This window comes from Cibotium barometz, chromosome 47 (genome assembly GCF_041138505.1).
Source record: "Cibotium barometz isolate CiBa-2024 chromosome 47, ASM4113850v1, whole genome shotgun sequence".
Taxonomy (NCBI): domain Eukaryota; kingdom Viridiplantae; phylum Streptophyta; class Polypodiopsida; order Cyatheales; family Cibotiaceae; genus Cibotium; species Cibotium barometz.
In genome coordinates this window covers 24763693-24786382 of record NC_141092.1, presented here as the reverse complement: position 1 = coordinate 24786382, position 22690 = coordinate 24763693, and the positions used below count along the sequence as shown (strand labels likewise).

Below are 22690 nucleotides of genomic sequence, written 5' to 3'. Positions count from 1 at the left end.
GAAACCTGCAGCTAATTCTTTGTCATATGTACTATAATTTCTTTCTGCTGGTTTAAGTTTACGACTTTCATAAGCAATTGGATGTCCATCTTGCATAAGTTTACGACTTTCATAAGCAATTGGATGTCCATCTTGCATAAGAATAGCACCAAAGCCTTGTTCACTAGCATCAGTAACTACTACAACGAAGAACGGTTGTTGAAAATTTAGCAATGTAAGAATTGGTGCATGGGTCAATGCTTTCGTAAGTTCAACGAAAGAATAATCTTGTCAACTAGTCCAATCAAAATGTTTAGTTTTCTTAAGAAGTTCATTCAAAGGATGCGCAATATATGCAAAATTTCTAACGAACTTCCTGTAGTAGCTACATAATCTAAGAAAAGATCAGAGTTCGTGAATATCATGTGGTCTAGGCTAATTAGTAATGCTTTCGATCCTTTGAGGATCTACTCTAATACCATCAATATAGACAATGTGTCCTCGATATTCAATTTCTTCTTGGAAGAATTTGCTCTTTTCAGGATTGACATAAAGTTGATTTTATTGAAGAAGTGAGAATACTTTTTCTAAATGTTGTTCATGTTCTTGACCATTCTTACTGAAAACTAAGATATCATCGAAAAACATTACAACAAAATTTTGGTATTTCAAGAATCTCCTATTCATCATTTTGTTAAAGGTAACTGGAGCATTAGTCAAACCAAATGGCATGACTAAAAATTCGTAATGGCCAGTTTGAGTCTTGAATATAGTTTTGTAGATATCTCCTTCGTCCATTTGAATCTGATGATAACTAGACTTTAGGTCGATCTTGCTAAAGACTCGGGCTCTTTTAAGTTTATCTAGCAAGTCTTCCACTCGAGGTATAGGATATCGATTCTTAATAGTACACGATAATCGATACATAATCCGTATGTACCATTCTTCTTTTTAAAGAAGAACTGGAGCACCAAATGGAAAACTACTAAGTCGAATCAATTCCTTATCTAATAGTTCTTTGACTTGCCTTTGAATCTCCTTTTGTTCAAGTATGTTAACTCTGTAATAAGAAGCTTTACATGGCGGTGAGCTACCAGGAATTATTTTAATTTTATGGTCTTCTGGACGAGGTCTTGGTAAGCCAGGTGGTAAGTCGTCTCTATGAAGCAATTAGAGAATTTAGAGACGAAATGGTCATGGGACATATTTGATTTTAAGTCATCCTAGGCAGTAAGCTGGTTGACAAAAATCAAAAATGTCTTCTCCTTTTTCCGTACAACTCTTTTTGCTTGAGTATGAGTCAAAAATGGGCCTAATTCACCAAGATAAATTTATTGGTCATCTTTTTATAACCATATGGTATGGGTGTCATAGTCAATATGGGGGTTATGCTCATGTCTCCATTACATATATATATATATATATATATATATATATATATATATATATAAAGTGTATATATATATACATATATATATATATATATATATATATATATATATATATGTATGTATGTATATACATATATATATATATAAAGCTTATCAAAGCTTTATCACATATATGTGTATGCATACACATAGTCATACTGTGTGTGTGGAGGAGATGTGTCTAAGTGAGTGAGTATGTGACACGGATCTAAATTTCTAGGGAGATGAAAATCTAATAAAATTGCAAGAATTGATTTAAATTCAAATAATTCATCAAACATCACATGACCATGATCAAAATATTTGAAAACAAATAAAAATACTTAGCTCACAAAGTTTCGGCTCCAAGATTGGGTGCAATCATCCCCTCTCATGTGTGTATGGCCTATTTTCCCCCACACATAAGTATACTTTCTTCCAATTTAGGCCATAGCCTCCAAAAATACAAAAAGAGTGTTTTTTTACTTGCACGGCACTCTCTTATTTTCAAAAATACAGTGCCCATAAATTGAGGTTTGGGTTTAAAGCATATCACACTTTACCAAATATTAAAGATCAAGTCTATGCTTGATAAACTATTACTTTTACAAAATAAATCAAAATGTGCACAAGCTAGCACATATATATACAAAGCTTGTTTACAAAATGGTGTGCTAAGTAATAAATTTGTGTGACTTCTTTTCAATCCTCTGAATCATCTTCACCTATAAAATAACCAACAATAAATTGGTGAAATAAATATTCCATAAGTATACAAACCATCATCACACACATGTTTGCCAAGCGTAAGTAACCTGGGATTCACCCCTACATATACGAAGCAACTAAAACAAACATTGGAGACCCCAAGCATACGTCAATATCCACTAAATGTATTAATATTTATAATGGTATCACCCATGATATTAACATAATTTGGCATAACACAAAGATAATCCAAGCGTCCCCAAATTATCTAAGAGGGTAGAATAATATTTTTAAGAGGGCTTAAAATATATTCCCATAACTCTATGTGTGTGTGTGTGTGTGTGTGTGTGTGAGAGAGAGAGAGAGAGAGAGAGAGAGAGAGAGAGAGAGAGAATTTCTATGTGTGAGATAATGTATGTGGGGGGAAAGAGTGTGTTTGTATTAGTACATGTGTAGGTGTGGATATGTGTGTGTGTGTGTGTGTGTGTGTGTGAGAGAGAGAGAGAGAGAGAGAGAGAGAGAGAGAGAGAGAGAGAGAGAGAGTTTCTATGTGTGAGATGATGTATGTGGGGGGAAAGAGTGTGTTTGTATTAGTACATGTGTAGGTGTGGACATGTGTGTGTGTGTGTGTGTGTGTGTGTGTGTGAGCGAGAGAGAGAGAGAGAGAGAGAGAGAGAGAGAGAGAGAGAGAGAGAGAGAGAGATTTTTATGTGTGAGAGAGTATGTGGGGGAAAGAGTATGCGTTTGCATTAGTGCATGTGCGGGGGTGTGTGTGTGTGTGAGAGAGAGAGAGAGAGAGAGAGAGAGAGAGAGAGAGAGAGAGAGTTTCTATGTGTGAGATAATGTATGTAGGGGGAAAGAGTGTGTTTGTGTATTAGTACATGTGCAGGTGTGGACATGTGTGTGTGTGTGTGTGTGTGAGAGAGAGAGAGAGAGAGAGAGAGAGAGAGAGAGAGAGAGTTTCTATGTGTGAGATAATGTATGTGGGGGGAAAGAGTGTGTTTATGTATTAGTACATGTGCAGGTGTGGACATGTGTGTGTGTGTGTGTGTGAGAGAGAGAGAGAGAGAGAGAGAGGGAGGAAGAGAGAGAGAGAGAGAGAGAGAGAGAGAGAGAGAGAGAGAGTATCTGGGGGAAAGAATATGTGTTTGTATTAGTGCATGTGCGAGTGTGTGTGTGTGTGTGTGTGTGAGAGAGAGAGAGAGAGAGAGAGAGAGAGAAAGAGAGACATTACATGTAAGATGCATTTATTTGAGAGTGAGCACACCTCTTCCCCACATAGCCCCACCCATTAAAATATAATTAATTGAAATTATATATGTATGTGTGTGCATATATAAATTTATTTATATTTATAAAAACATATATATAGGTATATGTGCCTAAATATAATAAATCATAATATTATATATAATATATATTTGCATGTATGTGTGTGTGTGTGTGCACGCGCGCGTGCACATGTATGTGTGGTATGTGTGCGAGAGAGAGAGAGAGAGAGAGAGAGAGAGAGAGAGTTTCTATATGTGGGAGAGTGTGTGAGAAGAGAGAGGGTGTGTGTGTGTGTGTGTGCGTGCAAGAGAGAGAGAGATAAAGAGAGAGAGAGAGAGAGAGAGAGTATAAAGGTAGATTTTAATGAAATATAAATATAAATTAAATATATATATGTATCTTTGTGTATATATACATGTGTGTGTGTGTGTGTATATGCTTGCACGCGCGCGCACGTGTGTGTGTGTGTATTTATATTTATAAATACACATATATATGTTATTTGTGTGTGTGTGTGTGTGTGTGTAATATAGATATATCTATACTATCTATTATGAGCGGAGGGAAAGGGACACGTGGCGGTTGGAAGAGGGCCAAGTGTTGGGGTAGGGAAAAGAGAGAAGGGGGTGTGATGGGGGAGGAGAGGAGCCACTAATGGGGGCAAAGGGGAGAGAGAGAGAAAAGAGGGGGAGAGGAGCCACTAATGGGGGCAAAGGGGAGAGAGAGAAAAGAGGGGGAGAGGAGGAGCCACATGTGGGGGCAAAGGAGAGAGAGAGAGAGAGAGAGAGAGAGAGAGAGAGAAAAGAGAGGGAGAGGGGGAAGTGGAGGCCACATATTAGGGAAGGTGGAAGAGAGAGAGAGAGAGAGAGAGAGAGAGAGAGAAGTGTAGGAGTATGTTGAGAGAAGAAAATTTAAAGAAATAATATAATACAAAAATATAAAGATTTATAATACATAAGTATTAAATATATATAAAATACAAATATATATATATTAACAATATGTAAACATATAATAAGTAAGGATATTAAATAAATAAGTATATTCAATCTATATTAATATATTACAACACATATAATACATAAGTATAAATAAGAAAATTAAAAATATATATAGTAAATATATAATGATATAATATAATCATAATATATAAATCAAGATGTACATATAGTAGATATATAATAATATTATAGTAATACTATTATATATAAACACATTCACACACATGCATACGCATGTGTGGAGGAGATGTAAGCGCATGAGAGAGAGAGAGAGAGAGAGTGGAAGAGAGAGCATGTGTGTGTAAGAGAGAGAGAGAGAGAGAGAGAGAGATGTGTGTAAGAGAGAGAGAGTGAGAGAGGTGTGTACATGTGTGTGTGTGTGTGAGAGAGAGAGAGTGAGAGAGGTGTGTACATGTGTGTGTGTGTGTGAGAGAGAGAGAGAGAGAGAAAGAGAGAGAGAGAGAGGGTGCATGTGCATGTGTGTGTGTGTGTGTGTGCGTGTGTGTGTTTGAGAGAGAGAGAGAGAGAGAGAGAGAGAAAGATCTAGACATTATATGTAAGAGTGAGCACACCTCTCCACCTAGCCCCACCCATTAAAATTTAATTAATTGAAATTATATGTGCATGTGTGTGCACATACATACATACATATATATATATATATATATAAAATATAGAAGTATAAATAAGAAAATTCAAGACATTTATATACATAATAAGTAACACACGTGCATGTAGAGAGAGAGAGAGAGAGAGAGAGAGAGAGTTTCTATGCGTGTAAGAGAGTGTGTATGCGAGAAGAGTGTGAGAAAAGAGAGAGTGCATGTGCACGTGTGTGAGCGAGGGTTATATCTACGTGCATGCAGAGAGAGAGAGAGAGAGAGAGAGAGAGAGAGAGAGAGAGAGAGAGAGAGAGAGAGAGAGTTTCTATGCGTGTGAGAGTGTGTGCGAGATGAGTGTGAGAAGAGAGAGAGTGCATGTGCACGTGTGTGAGCGAGGGTTGTGACAGAGACATAGAGAGAGTGTATGTGAGAGACACACACAGATATAAGTCTATGTGAGAGAGTCACACATAGATATATGCACACATGTACACGCATGCACACAAATACATAGATGTATACACACGCACGTAATGTACACTTGCCTTCATCTTGTGTGTTGTGGATAGGGAAGTCTAAGTTTGGAGGATTACAAAAAAACCTTGAGGGGTGGTTGTTGAAGGCTGGGAAGAGGATATGGTGAGCAGCATGTGGCGACAGGATGTGCCACGTGGCGTCACGAAAAAGCGCACCACGTACGCGGCAATGTAACTGGTTTAAACGTAGAAAAAAAACACCTGGCAGAATGACTTCAGTATATCCCGTCCACTCTCCGGAATATTCCGCCGACAGCCTCCGCTGAGGCTTGGGCGGCGCCCAGGAAAACGGATTGTGGCACAACAGTCAGTAGTCCGTCGGTCTGCATGTCGCAAGCCAGCAGATACGTCATCGCCCATCCATGCGCGGCGCCCAAGACAATAGATTGTGGCACTCACCCAACCCGTAATGGCCCAACAGTCAATCAAGTCCGTCGGTCTGCAGGTCGGAGCCCAGCAGATCCGTCATCGCTCATCCACTCCAATTCCGTAGCCGTCCCGCCTATCAACAATCTGGTACATCGCCCATCAATTCGCTTTAGTTGGGCGTCAGCACCATTGTTGTCGATTCAGTTGCTGGGCGTCTTTCGGACTGGTTGTCGGCGTCCCAAAAGTTGCCGTCTTGGGGGGCGACGGGGACGGGCCCCGGCGGGCTACTCCCGAGCTAGGCGCCGTCCAAGTCGATTCCCATTTGGGCGCCCTACTTGCCGGCTATCCAGTCGGTGTCTCGTTTTTTTACCGTGCTGACCTAATCAGGCCAAAACAAAAGGATCAATCATCACGGGGGCAAGGGAATCATCACGGCAATGGTGTCGCGTTCTGTGCTGCAGAACGCCAAATTCCAGTCTACCTGGGAAAGGGAAGTCCGGAAATAACTATTTGGCTTTCACGAGAGAGAGAGAGAGAGACAGGTAGCTGCATTGGAATGCAGATTACATGGTAAAACACCGCCAATACTCTCTCTAAAGAGTATTCTCTTTAACTCCGCGATGGTGAAGAGCCTTTAGATAGATGGTCACGACTCATTAATTATTCACAGAGAGAAAGAGGTGCTTTTAACTGCATGCAGCATATAGCTGTTGATCACATGGCACCAGAAATTTGATAAAAACTTCGAGGGGAGAGAGAGAGAGAGAGAGAGAGAGAGAGAGGTTGCTCATAAACAATTACTCATTTTCTTCTGCGAGGTTTTGGCGAGGTTTATGACAGGCACAACATGTTGCCAAAAGCTGCTGTTGCGCCCATGAGCCTCACCTACACAGGCTATATACGGAGTCTGCAGAAAACGATGATTGCAATTTGCAATATATATTCGGGAAGAAAAAAATTGCCACAAAATAAACAAAATTTACTCCGGGGGGGCAATGTTAGCTTTATTGCAGCCACTTAATTATTATCGAGGTGCTGGATGGGTAGAGTGTGGAGCAGAACTCTGTGAACACCAGTCCCCCACCCCCCCTTCTCTCTCTACTCTCTCTCTAAAGCCTTCATTTACCTCTCTACGTGGAGACTTACTGCTTTATTTCTCGTCCTAGAATTGCAAATTTGAAATTTCCCAGTTTTTCCTCCTCCTAGATGGATAGACGTTCAAGTACTTGCCCACCGCTTCATCCACACACACACACACCCCCCTCTCTAGAAAAACCCTTCCTCCCTCATCCTGACACAGTCTAATCATTCATCTCGCTCGTATTCATTTGACTTACCACTTTGAACCTCTGCTCTATCCTCTTCCATCTAAACAGATCCCCCATACCTCGTCCCCATCCACCCCTCTATCTGTTGATCACACGCCCCCCTTCTCTAGCTAGCCCAATTTTGTTCTCCCACTTCCTGCTCCAATTGCCTTCAACTATCGTTGTTCATAGCAATTTTTTCGATTTAGCTCAGCCCATGATTGAACTACAAAGCAAGGTGATTTTGTATGTTCTTTGTACTTACAAGGTTAACTGTCATTTGTGTACACAGTAGTGTGCAGCTACAAGAGGACCATATTTTTCTTGGATAAGATTTTCCACAAGCTGAACATATGAGAGCTGTTTTTAAGCTGTATCTACAAGATATGAAGCTTAGGGGTGACAGGTATAGGCTATAAAGCAATTGCTTAGGATTAAACACAGGAGAGGGACAGTTTTCCAATAGTCCAACATCATTACAGGATATAAAACACCCATTTGGATTCACTCAGCAACAGAAGGTTTGAGATAAGAGAATGAGCATGGGCTAAATCACTAGCACCTGGATTCTGAAGCTGTCAGTTTTGAACCCACCATGGCACCTCGTGCTAGCAAAGCTAAAACCCACAAACCCAAAGGCGAGAAGAAAAAGAAAGAAGAAAAAAGTACACATCCTAGCTCTCTCTTTAACAAAGCAGCTTAGTTTTTTGAGTTGCCAAGCTTTATATAATTGCTTTTTCTTCTCCTGAAAAACAAGCAGCTTAGTATAATTGTCTCCTTAGCAATTGTTTTCAGCTAATTCAGACAGTAATATGGGTTTTGGGTCCTCTGGTTATGGCAGTTCTTCCTGTTGTCTTGGACATTACTGTTATTACTCCAGGTGGAAACCAAATTATTTTGAAGGTGAGATGTGTAAAGCTTATATAATTGTGCATGGTTATCATAAACTTTGATGATGGGATGCTCATCTGCTGGTTTGCCTTGGCTAACACTCGCAGGGAATTTCCACCGACCGGATTTTGGATGTCAGAAGGCTTCTTTGTGTCCATGTAGAGACTTGCCATCTGACCAACTTCTCTCTTTCTCATGAGGTAAATCTCCAGTCTGTACTTAAGGTTCTGCTTGTCTGGTCTAAGGTTGCAGAGGCACTAGTCTGGTCCGAGTAAAAGCTGCTTAGTTATTTTTCCATTGTGCCTAATTTCAGCTTATGTGCGCTTGCATTCATGTATGTGGCTTGTGTTCCATTGATGGCTGTCATGGTGTTTCTATGTGCATAGCCCAAAGAGTACTCGTTTGTCACTTCCTGATTGATGGTACACCATGTATTGTGCATCTTGACAGGTGCGGGGTGATAACCTTCGCAACTCCCTTGAGATCACAGCGTTGAAGCCATGTGTGCTTAGGATAGTTGAAGGTGAGTCTTCATGCCAAGCTTTGTGATTCTAGAACTGTAAATAACTCTTTGCAATAAGAACAGTTTTTCTATCCTCTCTGTAGTGCTATTGCCCAACTCTTAACTTAAATCATAAGTTTTTCATCGATCCTATGATTGTTGCTCGTGCTTTTATGCAGGATATAGTGGGGAGTGGGTTGTTTTGATTAGTCAAAGCTAGCTAATTAACTTTAATTAATTGTCTGTCATTTAGTTTCACCTCAAAGCTCATATTTTTCCGTTTTTACAATTTTTGGAATTACTGGTGTGGTGCATTCAGTGATGGCAGGAGGGGGGTAGTTGGGTTAGACAGACGGAGGTGCTCATTATATCATTTAAATTTGATATTTTATTAGAATTTTAGGGCTCATTTTGGGTCTTACAATTTATCTCTTTATTGTAATTCAATCACATAATTAGATATTCCAATTTGCAGGACAGTTTTTACAAAAGGCTATCTGCAACTTGTGATAGTTTTGGATTGCCTGCACTGACTACTTAGCAAACTGAATTGATCCTTGGGCTATGGTTAACCTTTTACTTACTGTCATGTTGATACTGTTCACGCAGATGAGTACACAGAGGAACAGTCAATTACCCACATAAGGAGATTGTTGGATATCGTGGCATGCACAACTTCTTTTGGGCCTTCTGGAAAAAAGGCGGAAGCTTCTCCTGTTCCAGGGACCATTAAGGACTGTCCTCATGTTCATGCAAGTGATATCCATACCAAAGACTGTTCCCATGTGCAAGCAAGTGACACCACTGCAGAGAATGCAAATGCGCACAGTGGAGAGGTTAATGGTGAAATAAGTGAAAAGGTGGATGAAAGTGCTGACAGTGTTGACACCAACTGCCTTGCTGAAACCACAGGAGTTGTTGAATTGGACGCAGAAAACAGCCTTAGGAATGCATCCTCAGTAGCCCCTGATAATGACAGGAAAGCAATCCAGTCAGGAAAATCTAACCACAAGAAACCCTCTTTAGCAGGGAAGCCTGAAGCTGCTGCTGCAATGGCAGCTGCCAAAGAAGCCACAGAGAGAGGAGACATGACAGGGATGTGTCCACCCTCGAGGCTTGGCCTCTTTTATGACTTTTTCTCACTTTCTCACCTGACCGCCCCAATTTTATGTGAGTGAAATTTAAATTTTTGACCTAACAAATAGCTTGATCTAGGATCCTTTAGAGTACATGTTATGGAGTTGAAATTGATCTACCAAGAGTTTTAACTGTCTGGCGATTATTGCTGTTTTGCTCATAGTCATAAGGAGGTCAATCAAGCACCATGCGGAAGAAAAGAAGGCTGATGATGACTTTTTTGCAATCGATGTAAGCCCCCTTTCCATTATCTGCCTGGTGCTTCCTTTCACTGGACCTCATTAATAATCTTCCTTATGAGATGTGGGAAGATATGCTTCTGTACTGAACATTCACAGGATTGCTTGATTAAGCTGATTCGCAAATACTCGTTTGCCACTGTTTTTACATGTAATGGCTATGTGACAGGTGAAGCTCTGCAATGGGAAGGTGCTGACAGTCACAGCTTGCAAGAAGGGATTCTATAATGCCGGGAAGCAGCTGATTCAATGCTACAATTTGGTTAATCTACTCCAGAGATTGAGCAAAGCATTTGCCATTGTTTGTTTCCTTTTTCACCCTAAGATAGTTCATTTGTGGTTACACACAAAGCGGCACGCATGGGGGGGTTGGGAGGGGGTGAGAGCAAGGGGGCATCATGACTGCATCTAAGGCTTAGATAGACGATCTTGCCTCTGCCATGGGCGGCATTTAGGTGTATCCAGCAGAAGTTGTAAATACACTTTCCATATTGTATATATAATCAAGCAATAGTGTTTGCATTTGCATGTTGATGGATTCTCTGATATAGATGTGCCATCTTTCAATGCATCTTTGCTGAGTTGAATGCCACTGCTCTTGTAGGCATATGTGGAGCTCATGAAAGCTTTTACAGAGAGAAACAAGGTAGGCTTACCTCTGAAAATATCCTTTTGTTGCATAATTCTGGATTTCTAACAGTTTTGTACAATGGGTGTACATTATATGTGCTCATTCTGGTGTCTCATAACGTGCAACAGTTTGGTAATCTTCCCTTCGGTTTCCGCGCCAACACATGGGTGGCGCCACCCCTAGTTACAGATTCTCCATCTGTCTTTCCACTTTTGCCTGTGGAGGATGAAAACTGGGGTGGTAACGGGGGTGGCCAGGGAAGGGATGGAAAGAATGATGCAAGACCCTGGTCAAAGGAATTTGCAGTGCTTGCTGCTATGCCCTGTAAGACGGTTGAAGAGCGGCAAGTACGTGACAGGAAGGCTTTTCTTCTGCACAGCTTGTTTGTTGATGTGGCAGTTGTCAAAGCTATATCTGTTCTGCAAAGAGTGGGGCCTTCTCTTTCATCAGCTTTGCAAAGTCATGAAGAGAATCAGGGCAACTTGAGAATCACCGTAACTCGAGACATGCCCAATGCAAGCAGGAAGCTTCCTGCCAAGATTGATGGGAGTGGAGTATCGTCCTCAAAGGATTTGGCTGAAAGGAATCTGCTCAAGGGGATAACTGCAGATGAGAACACTACAGTTCATGTATGCATGCTGCTTTAGTTGCTTCATGGATAACAGTTCTGAATAGTTTTATGTCTGAAATTTTAAATATACATGCCCGTGCATACCAATTTCAAGTGACAAACTCACCTTTTGTGATGCTGGTTTGGGTTACTTTTTAATTCTCTTAGGATACGGCCACCCTGGGGATTATCATTGTACGGCATCAAGGGTTTACTGTGGTGGTAAAGGCATCAGGAGATGATCAATCTACTGATACAGGACCTCCACTCGATGATATCATCATTGATGATCAACCCGAAGGAGGTGCCAATTCTTTAAACATTAACTGGTAAACATCCTTGTAACACCGAGTCTGCTTGGAAGAGAATGTATGATGCTCCAGTTTATGTAAGTAGTTTGCTTTTCTTTACCTGCAGCCTGCGGACCCTCCTGCATTCAGGTCTGCCTGGGTTAACAGGCCATGGACTCAGCTCCCGACCGGCTGTGGAACTGGAGGAGAGTCAACCTGCAAGGTCACTGGTCGATAAAATCTTGGAAGAGAGTCTCTCAGACTTAGAGAAAGAGGACCAAGGGAATGATATGCTTTTGCGATGGGAGCTTGGTGCCTGCTGGGTGCAGCATCTGCAAACCCAGGCAGCTGCAGAAAAGGCAGAGAAGAAATCTGCAGAGGCCAGCAAAGGCAGTGCTGCTGAGGTAGGAGTGAAGAACACAGGTGCCACCAAAGATGGTAAGCATAGTGAGCAGAACTGTGCTGAAGAGAGTCAACAGGTTCCAGCTGCTGTATCATACTCTCACTTAGAGGCAGCACCATTAAGCCTTGAGAATGAAGACAATGCTCAAACGAGCACGAATGAACTTACTGATGATGTTGAGCTCCAGGGCCTGCTTTCTGAGCCTGCTTATAATCATCTGAAAGACACAGAGACAGGCCTTCACTCCAAGGTTGGTGAGCTTGATTTGTTTAACATGTAATACACATTTGCTTATCCAATCAGGGACCTTTTCCGATGATATATGTCTTTGCATCTTTAATGATGAGTCTCACCTCTTTTCACAGCCTTTGAGCGACTTGATCGATGGCGTCCATAAGTATTCTGAGGAGGTTGCATTGCCTAAGCTGGTAATATTCTTTTGACAAGGAATTCCTTCTCATGACTGTTCCTGGACCTTTAATGAGAGCTACAAACAAACATTTGTAAAGTGATGTATAACATCGGTTTTCTTGCAGGTTGCTGATTTTGGATCGTTAGAGCTGTCCCCAGTTGATGGACGTACGCTAACTGATTTTATGCATACTCGTGGTTTGAGAATGCGCTCTTTGGGAAGAGTGGTAAGTGTCGTGTTATTGTGCAACCTTGTGCTTGTACATTTGTTGTGTAAACTAGTGACCTTTTTTTGTACTCCATCTCTCTCTATAGGCAGCTAGTTTCATGACACCATTTTTCACAAGAGATAGGAAGTTTCTTTTCCCATGACTCAATATCTCTCATAGAGATATTGTGCTATTGTTTGGTCTCATAGATTATTTGAAGACATTTCTCTCTCTCTCTCTCTCTCTCTCTCTCTCTCTCTCTCTCCCCCAAAGAATATGGGCATAGTGTTTATGCATTGACACATACACCCTGTTTGGTATCTGCTTTTATTATTTTCTTGTGAAGGAAATCTGGCAATAGATGCATTTGAAGCTTGTACAATCGAATACTCCTTAATAACACAATATTATCGAGAAGGGGGTCGCCCATTCTGGCCCCAGTGCAGGCCAATATTATTGACAGGGGGGTGGCTCCAGTGCAAGCCTCATCATCTTCATTGTGTTCCGTCAGTCATCATCTTGTTTATTGGTATTAATAGTTAAAGTGTTGCAAGCTTGTGCTTGACCTTGTCTAGGGAGTTTCATAGGCATGGGTTCGTATGCAACCAAGACACGCCTAGAGATTGAGACGTAGACAGGGGTTGCCTAGGACATTCAACATGCATCTTGTAATTATCCCATGTCATGTGCATGATTGCCCATGGACATATTTGGAAGCTAGTCCAGAAGGGGCAGCCAGAAAAAGATGGAAGAAAACTAGAGTTTAGGAGCATGCTGCAGTTTTGGCCCCAGTGTTGGATGTGGAGCAGGACATGGAAGACATTGATGGATTGTAAGCAGTTGAAGTGTTATGGTGCAAAAGATGGGTTGAAGGCTATGGCTTTCGACACTTTGTCACTGGTGGTATCTTCACGGAGGCTTCATGGGTTCGGAAGGCAGCTTCTTTCTATGTTTAGCGTGATCTACTATGCTTCATTAGGGACTTGTGCTTACCACTTGGGTGGAGTGCAAGTAGGTTTTGCGTGCCTGAGGATGTATCAGATGAGGCTCAGACGGAAGTGGAGGAACTTGATGAGGTTCTTATTCCCGAGTAGATACTGGCACACAAGGAAAGAAAGGTACAAGGTAAAGTTTCCCATCGCTATCCTGTGAAGTTCAAGAACTATTCATCGATGGATGCGAGGAGGATAGAGGAGGATGACTTAGCAGATTCACCTTAGGTATTGTAACTTTATCTTGATGCCTTTGAGTTGGAGCCGACTCTTGTTACGGCTCATTCAGGTTTAGCAGAGCATGGGTCTGGAGCATTGCTTGATGCTCAAGAGGGGGGTAGCACCACCGCTCCCTTGTTATAAACAGGCTCAGTTGTTATCTAGGAGTCGCTTGGTGACATCTTTGTATTCACCCGAAGGTATTGGAGGCTGACATACATCTGCTTATGGGACTTCTATGATATTGTGTACTAGTCACATGAGATAGTAAAGTTGGGTATGGTTCACAGTCGGCCGCACCATGAACTATAACTGCAACTATGGATGGTTTTTGCCTTTGGAACTAAGGTATGATTGAGGAAGATTGGGACATTGATCTTTGTCATATGGTTCTGGCTGTTCTTGACCAGGGTGTTGGTCAATTGGATATTGAGATGATGCTATTTGTGGAATTGATCTTCTTTGGAATGGCATGGTTTGGTTGAGCTCAAAGTCTGCAGCAACCTGAGCTAACACTTCGAGACTCTGTGAAGGGCATAAGTCTTGCGAGCATCCTAGAGTTGGTTTGGTTCATGGATATATGGATCGAACTCTATTTGTGCATGTATGTAGACACTTTTTGACGCATTATTGTATATCAAGTACTTTATTATATTCATGGATGCACCACTGGGTGTGACTCCTGCGGGATAGCCATGAGACATATGTGGGAAGTACTTAGTGGATGTATTGTTTGGATGCATGGAATGCCTTCATATGCTCATGTTGTACCTATAGTCGTGGGTCCTGCGGGATGCCCATGGGCGTAAGGCTTGCGAGCAACCCTTAGACTGTTACTTTAGAGTAGGTAGAGCATTTTGAGGAGCATATTGTTTGCGAATGCATATTTGTGTCATGCATATGTGTGCCATATGTAGAATGATGCATGGTTTTGTTTTTGGCTAACACAGGTTGTGTTTCCACTTGGTTTTAGACTTTTGCTCTAGGTTTTGAAGGACGGTGTGACCTTATTGTGCAGGATGATTGTTTCATCACCCATATGCATTTGAGGGCCATTGCTTTTGTCATATGGGGAGTCTTTGCTCATAGGATGCCTTACTGTGCCATTGAGTGCAATCGAGGACGCTTGCTATTTTTCAAGAGGGGGGTATGTTACGACCCTGTGTTTTTCTTTGGACAGTATGCAGGTGGGCACGGGGACATGGTGGATAGTGTGAATGGCATCCGTTTGGAATTGAGAAGGAAACCCATGTGTGGACAGCCCCAAGTGTGAAGGGGACAAAAAGAATTAATGTATAAAGGTTTTATAACCTTTGGGAGAAAGCACAGGCGACACCCACAACTACAGGGCATGGTCTTTTGGCAAGAAGAGCTGTAGGCGGGCTGTGGCTGCAGGAATCGCACCCAGGCGCACAATCGAGAGACTGTTTTCTCTCGCTCTTCCTTAAGTGAAAGGCTGCGCAGATGTAAACAGGGCTGTAGGTGGCGCCTGCGGCTGTAGGGGTTGGCGACTGACTCCTCTATTCAGGCCGGCATCGTCGTCATCACCTTCATGGAAGGGTTTCCATAACAGAGGTTGCATAGGGCTTCAAAGGTCTTCTTGGCTATATGCTCTTGAGGACACCTTGGCCATGGCTTCCTCCCACGCATGTGTGGGCGAGCGGTTGCATGTGTGTGCGCGCCTATAGGTGCACGCACACGTGGGCGTGTTGCTGCCTACTGTTCTATGGCCGCGTTGGTGGGCTGTTGTGTGCCTGTGGTCGTACGGCCGCGCCACGTGCTGTTGTTGTAGAGCTTCTGCTGCTGTGGCTTGTTGTACGACAGTATGTAGGCTGGTTTCACCTCCTAATCAAGAGAGAGAGAGAGAGCAAGGGTGCTATGAAAAGTGCCTTTGGAAAGCCAGATTGAGTTGAAAACTTGGATCTTGGGACACATCCAAGGTAGACTTGCAAGAGAGCAAGGGCGCCATGAGAGGTGCCGGCTAGCGAATCTTGAGCCTTGAGTGTGTGCGAGGTCCTCGAGCACTTAGCTTGAAGGTTTTTGAAGACAAAGATCAAGGGTTAAGGCTTTGCGAATGGCTCTTGATGAAGAATACATGGGGTAAGGATTGCTAAGCACTCATTTGGAAGACCTATTGGTGGAGGATTCTACAAGTTGTACTTTGTACTCAAATTTGATCAAGTAAAGAAATACCGCAAGGGCGCCACTGCGTTTTGGGGCCAATCGGTGTCTGTGTATTGTTTGCAGGAGCACTCTAGCTCCCTCTGTTTGTTTTCCTTTTCCAGGTCCTCAAAGGTGTTGAAGTGTTTTGTGTGCGAGTGTTTGTTTCACCGCCTGTCAAATTTCTGAAGGCCGGTTTCATTAGGACCCCTTCTTAGATTAGCCCAACCATGTGCTTCATAGTCCATTTTCATCTACCTATCCCTAGGTGTGCTCATTCCAAAACCACAGACTTGTGCTCAGCAAATTTGGGCTCAAGAGGGTGTGAAAGCCATTGAAACCCGGAGCTATATTCATGGCTGGTCTCTTACATTTTAGCTGGCTGCCATCAGCATTGCATTTTTTAATCAAACTGTACCACAGGTCTCAGTCTCTTTCCTGCATTTCATGTTGCTTCCAGGATGCTTTAAAATGGATTTTTACTGTTCTTTAAAGCAATTCTGTGTGTAAATGGGTATCAAAAAAGTGTAATTGTAAATGAGCAAAAAAGAACATACCATGACAGCGTTTGCTTGCTGAATCAGGTGAAACTTGCTGAGAAGCTTCCTCATGTACAATCACTATGCATTCATGAGATGGTTATACGCGCCTACAAGCATCTGCTGCGTGCTGTGGTTGCAGCTGTCCCAAACACCACAGGCTTAGCAGCTGCCATTGCTGCTGCACTAAATGTCATGCTTGGTACATATCCAGCAGCAGATGCCGATGCCCCAAATAGCGTTTGGAGGTGGCTTCAGGTTTTTGTGGAAAAAAGGTTTGGATGGAAGTTTGAGAACCGTGAGCGACCCGAGCTCCGAAAGTTTGCAGTTCTTCGAGGTTTATGCCACAAGGTTGGTGTACTAGTGAAGCCTTATCACTGCTAACTAAAGCATCGGAGGGTGTCAAATGAAATCCTCCCTAGCTACTGAATGAAAATTATCTCTTCTTGACTTGCTGAAACATGAGCAGGTAGGCATAGAGCTGGCCCCTTATGACTATGATATGGAGAGCCCCAATCCATTCAGGAAAATCGATGTAATCAGCATGGTACCTGTGTACAAGGTGATGAAAAGCCCTAAGAACCTTTGATTTACATGATAGTCATGTTAAACAGGCCACAATTTACCCATTGCAAACTTTCCCTTTTTTCAGCAAGTGGCATGCTCTTCAGCTGATGGACGCACACTTCTTGAATCCTCAAAGACAGCACTTGATAAGGGGAAACTGGATGATGCAGTCACTTATGGTACCAAGGTAAGAATTGATGTGTTAGGCACGTAGATCTCAAGATTGGTAGCTCTTTTTAAGCATAGAATGCCAATATGTTTACTGCCTGGCAGGCCCTTGCAAAGCTTGTTGCCGTCTGTGGGCCTTATCACCGCATGACTGCGGGTGCTTACAGTCTTCTAGCTGTTGTTCTGTATCACACTGGAGATTTCAACCAGGTTATTTCATAATTAATTTTTTTTCATCTATCTGTTTCTTTTTTGTGGCTTTTAAATAAGGCGAACTTGACATTTGATTCTCCCTGCAATTGTTATACCACAGGCTACAGTTTATCAACAGAAGGCTTTGGACATCAATGAACGGGAACTTGGATTAGATCACCCAGATACCATGAAAAGCTATGGGGATCTCGCCGTTTTCTACTACAGACTTCAACACACCGAGCTAGCTTTGAAGTATGTGTGGTTTGTGTGTGGTTTTATGTGCTACAGTGTAAATCTTGTAGAAGCAGAATAGGGTGATTTCCTATGTACCTTTTCATAATGTCCAAAATTTGCTCCTTACAGGTATGTCAATCGTGCACTCTACCTATTACATTTGACTTGTGGTCCCTCTCACCCTAACACAGCGGCAACATACATAAATGTTGCTATGATGGAGGAAGGCCTTGGTAATGTTCATCTTGCTCTCCGGTACTTACATGAAGCTTTGAAATGCAACCAGAGATTGCTCGGAGCAGATCATATACAGGTATGAGGTTGGAAATAGTTGATGGAAGTACCTGCTCTCCCATATTTCTTGCTCTAGCTCAAGGGGTTTTGGCACATTTTCTTTTCTGGATTTATGGATAATTGTCCTAAAAAGCTTCAACTCACATGGCAGACTGCTGCAAGCTACCATGCCATAGCTATTGCATTATCTCTAATGGAAGCATATTCATTGAGCGTTCAACACGAGCAAACCACTCTCCAGATTTTGCAAGCAAAGCTTGGTTCTGATGATCTCCGCACTCAGGTACATTGACTACTGAGAAGAATTAGAAGTGACTATTGAGCAGAACTAGAACTACTTTAATGCAGTCTGCAATTTATGGTAGATATAGTCTGTTGTTACATGGCAATTCATGTGACAAGATTTGATAGCATTTTACTTGAACCCAAGACATCATGAGAGAAACCCTTCCATGAGGTATGAGTAATGAACTCCTTTATAACACAGGATGCGGCTGCATGGCTGGAGTACTTTGAATCAAAGGCACTAGAGCAACAAGAAGCTGCCCGTAATGGTACTCCAAAGCCGGATGCTTCTATTGCCAGTAAAGGGCACCTTAGGTACTGCTTTAGCCCTATTTCGCTAACGATGTGTCCGCCGCAAAATCTCAGTAATAACTGGTTTACCTGGATTCATGTAGTGTCTCAGACCTGCTGGATTTTATCAACACTAATGTGGAAGAGAAAGGGAAAGAACTAGAAGTAAAGAAGAAGACCCGTCGAACGAAGGTATGCTCTTTTCTTTCGCTCTTCCTTTTTATGCATTGCCTTTGGTTTCTAACGCTTTCCCTAGTCACTGTTTATAACTGTAGCTAACAGTCTTGTATCTGCCCTTGATGTAGTCCAAGGGGAAAGGAAGTCAAAGTACTTGGGAGTGCCCTTCTCCAAGTGATTCCAGTGATATGAACAAAGATCAAGTGTTAGACTTGGAATCAGAGGGAAAGGGAAGCCAGATTAGTAAGGCAAGTTCTCCAAATGATCTAAGTGAACTGAACAAAGATCAAGTTGAGGGCTTGGGGTCTGAGGAAGAGAAGTGTTCCTCAGACAATGACCCAAAGGTGGGTCCCATCACAATAGAGGCAGTGACTGCAGTGGTTGATGGTGATACAATCGTTGTTGACCAGGTAACAGAACTAGAGGTCCAAACAGATTCACATAACACAGAAAATGCTGCTGATGCAGACGAAGGCTGGCAAGAAGCAGTGCCAAGAGGAAGAAATTCAGCTGGATTTGCCAGAAGATATGGACACCGCAGACCTGCCCTTGCTAAGCTGACTACCAATGCTGTCAATAATGGACCAAGGTTTACTCAAGAGAGTGCCCGATTTAGACAGAACACTTCTAATGTACTTGGCACTCGATCTACGAAGCGGAAGAGCACGGCCTATCAAGCCAGTAACTCATTCATGTCTCCTAGAGTTCCTGCTGATTCTAATAGCATTGTGGCCAGAAAGCTAGTAAAGGCTTCTCCTGTCAATACTAGGCCGGCTTCCCCATTAACCTCCACTAAGAATACAAATACCAATCATTCAGCAACATCCTTATCTTTGATAACAGCCACGGACAGCCTTTCTGCATCAGTTTCTGAAGCCGATGAAAATGCAGCAGAGTTTTCAGCTCCAGTAAAGCCTTTCAACACTGTCAAAGATGGCTCACCAGCAGCAGCACAATCGTGTTCTATTGTTTTACAACCCCTTTCTAAAGCAGCTCCTTCATATAAGGACGTCGCTTTAGCTCCACCAGGCAAGTGCAATGTTGTAAAGCCTGTAACTGCAAGGCCCCCTTCTGATGGAGTTGATAAAGATTCCATGGTCAAGGTGACAAACCAGGGAAAGATTTCAGAAGAGATCCGGCAAAGACAGGAAAAGGCAGATGGTAATCAGGATACAAATAGCAATACAAGTGAAGGGCCTGAAAATGCAGGCTCTGAAACAGTCTGTACCACACACCAGGAAGACCATGGTTCAAATGTAAAGGTTAAAAATACAAACCCTGACCATGTGAGTGAATCTAAACTCGAAGATGAGGCCAAAGATAATGCTCTAGTAACTTATGCACAGTTGGTACAACCTACCGGCATTCAAGGAGAGGCCAACTCGTTAACAAATGAGGCAGATGATGCTGCTCCAACAGCAATTGATCAGGCTAATTTGCTAAGAAATGAGGCACATGATGCTGCTCCAATGGCAATTGATCAGGCGCCAAATCTTGAATGTGATGCAGATGAAAGTCAGATTAATGAAGAAGCTTGTGAAGAGGCAAAGCTAGCAGGCAATGCTAACGTGTCCACTAAACTCTCAGCTAGAGCCCCGCCATATAATCCAGGACAAACATCGAGTGTGGTGTCAGGCACTGTGGCAGTGACCCCTAATAAGGATGGGAAAGCACCAGACTCAAATGCTGCAAGTCCCCATCCAATACCTGTGCCACACGCTCATACTAACACAAGGGCCCTCTTACCAGTCCGCAAGCCACCACGCCTTGCAGGTGGGTCATCAAGCTTTAAGTCCCGGCACCCTCCTGCCACTGTCCCACATTCTCGTCCAGCAAAGCATCAATACAGGAATTCTTTCGAGAAGACTGCTGGGAATGGAATCCACCCTAAAGGCCCTCTTGCTTTGGTGATCCCCAATGCCCTAGTGTCAATTCCAGGTAAGTCCATGAATCCAAATGCAGCTGAGTTTATTCCAGGCAAAATATGGCAGTCAATGATCTCACAATCACCAGAGGGGTCTCCCGACTCTGCCCTAGCTGTGGACAATTGTGGAGGACCTAGCAATTTAGAATGTCATGGGGTCAAAATCCTGGAGTCATCTGTCAAGCCAGGAAATGGTGTTGTTACAAACACAAGTGAAGGCATCCCATTGGAAACTTCACAGCCCATCAGCAATCCCACTAGACAGTCTGAAGCTTCGGATTGTACAAATGATAGTTCCTCAAAATTGTGGGGAGATGTAGTGAGTGAAAGTGATACAGAGCCAGGATTTGGTGAGGCACAAAAGACTACCTCTAATTCAAATCAAGAAAGTGTGCTGAATCTGGATGCTATGGGTTCAGCAAAGACCCCAGTGTGTGTCATGGGTAAAGATATAATGTTAAACGGACATCAGGAATGCAATCAAATGCCAAATGGGCATGCATCCAGTGAGAATTCAGATGTAAACAGTGACTATGGGACCAGGGAGAACAGCAACATCATCCGCAAGGCTCCTCTGAGTCAGGCAAATGGAGATGGTTTCATTCTTGTTACCAAGCGCCGGCAGAGGTCACGAAATCAACCAGTCAGGTACATGAGGGGTAACATTAATGTACATACTTACTATCGCCAGAAAGGTGCCAACAGCAACCCACAACTGTACAAATGCATGTACAGGGCCATAAGTCAGAAAAGAGAGAGTGCCCCGAGCAGTGAAAGCTTACCGGCCAGGCAATCACAAGTGGTCAGTGTTCGATAAAATGTGGTATAAACCCCAACTGAATTTTGATAGGAGCTTCTGATGAAGCAGCACAGTGGAGAGTGGTGATGATTCCAATGGGAAGCATAGCGGAATCTGCAGAAACCCTGGCTGAAAGCTTCTGTTCCCTCTGCCATCCTGCAAAAGCTTACCTAACCTTGATCGAATCTGGTGTAGCCAGAAGTCCTAGCTGAAACCCTTGCTCAATGTGCAGAAATCTTGTTCCGGAAACCTCACATGTCATCTGCAGAAAGCATGAAAATTCCTACTGAAACCAAGGTTGTGTAGCTGAAACCCTTGTCCACGTCTTCAGAAACCTTGTACATGGAAGCTTTTCTGTAGATGGAAATCCTAGCTGAATTCCTAATCAGCTGGATAGGAAAGTGGGAACCCTATCTGTATTGTTTGGGCAATATCCCAGGTGGATTGGAAACCACCCTCCTGTGCAATCTTCCGTTTCTTTGAAGGGGCGTTGGCTGACGAAGCAGTTTAACTGTTTTGCTGTGGATGACCAAACACCAGTTTTGCTGTTGGAACTTCATCACAATGTGGTAGCATTATTTCAGACATTGCACCGGCAAAGCTTTCATGAAGCTTGCTAAAATAAATACATGCATCCTTAGAAGAAATATCATAACCCAACTTGGGTAACAACACTTCCATCTTCTTAGTTCTATGTTAAGAAGCTTGGTTAAAGCTATGCAGGTGTTAATTAAGGTGTAGAATGTATGCAGAGAAGCAATTTTTAAATTGAGGCAATGTACAATTTCTTTTAGCTGATTCAATCTAACATTGTTGAGCTCTCTCTGTCTCTCTCTCTCAGCCGTGGCTATGGGGATACAAATGTTATAAATTATTTTAAATGTATAAATAGATAAGATGTTCATCGATAAATAAATAAAGAGATACATATATATTTATATATGATATGATATTTAATAGGACATAATTATATCAATATAAACATTAATGAATTCATTTTATCCATATTGGTAATGTAATCAAATAATAATATTTACGCGAGCTAAACTGTGATTTACTTGGCTGAATCTAAAACATAAACAACATAATTAATCAATGATTTCGTTTATTTGGCGGCTTACATTACGCATTACTGTTTTGGAGCAACTCGTCGTTGAAGGGCGATCAATCCCGTTAGCAAAGATATGGAGATGACCTGTGGCGTCTGATATGAGTGCCAAGAGCAAAGAGTTTTCGTATACGCATAGATCACACCGCCAACAGAGGAAAGCCTAATAGTTTGCGACCACGGCCGGGGTTGATGGCGTCAACCGCCCATCATGAACGCCCACCGCGTAAAG

At 42.5% G+C, this 22690-nt stretch overlaps 1 protein-coding gene across 1 annotated transcript; it reads left to right on the top strand.

Moving 5' to 3' along the window:
• The first annotated feature begins 7276 nt into the window (after nt 1-7276).
• On the top strand, nt 7277-22171 carry LOC147611539 (protein REDUCED CHLOROPLAST COVERAGE 2-like). The gene is made up of 23 exons (XM_086784647.1): nt 7277-7848; nt 8025-8086; nt 8182-8274; nt 8525-8597; nt 9186-9746; nt 9877-9944; nt 10122-10253; nt 10557-10598; nt 10712-11212; nt 11362-11522; nt 11611-12136; nt 12252-12314; nt 12423-12524; nt 16462-16767; nt 16886-16978; nt 17069-17170; nt 17257-17361; nt 17465-17598; nt 17710-17893; nt 18026-18157; nt 18362-18474; nt 18555-18642; nt 18756-22171. The coding sequence occupies exons 1-23, from the start codon at nt 7779-7781 to the stop codon at nt 21366-21368; spliced, it is 6324 nt and encodes a 2107-aa protein (XP_086640773.1). The 5' UTR covers nt 7277-7778; the 3' UTR covers nt 21369-22171.
• Nucleotides 22172-22690: the final 519 nt, after the last annotated feature.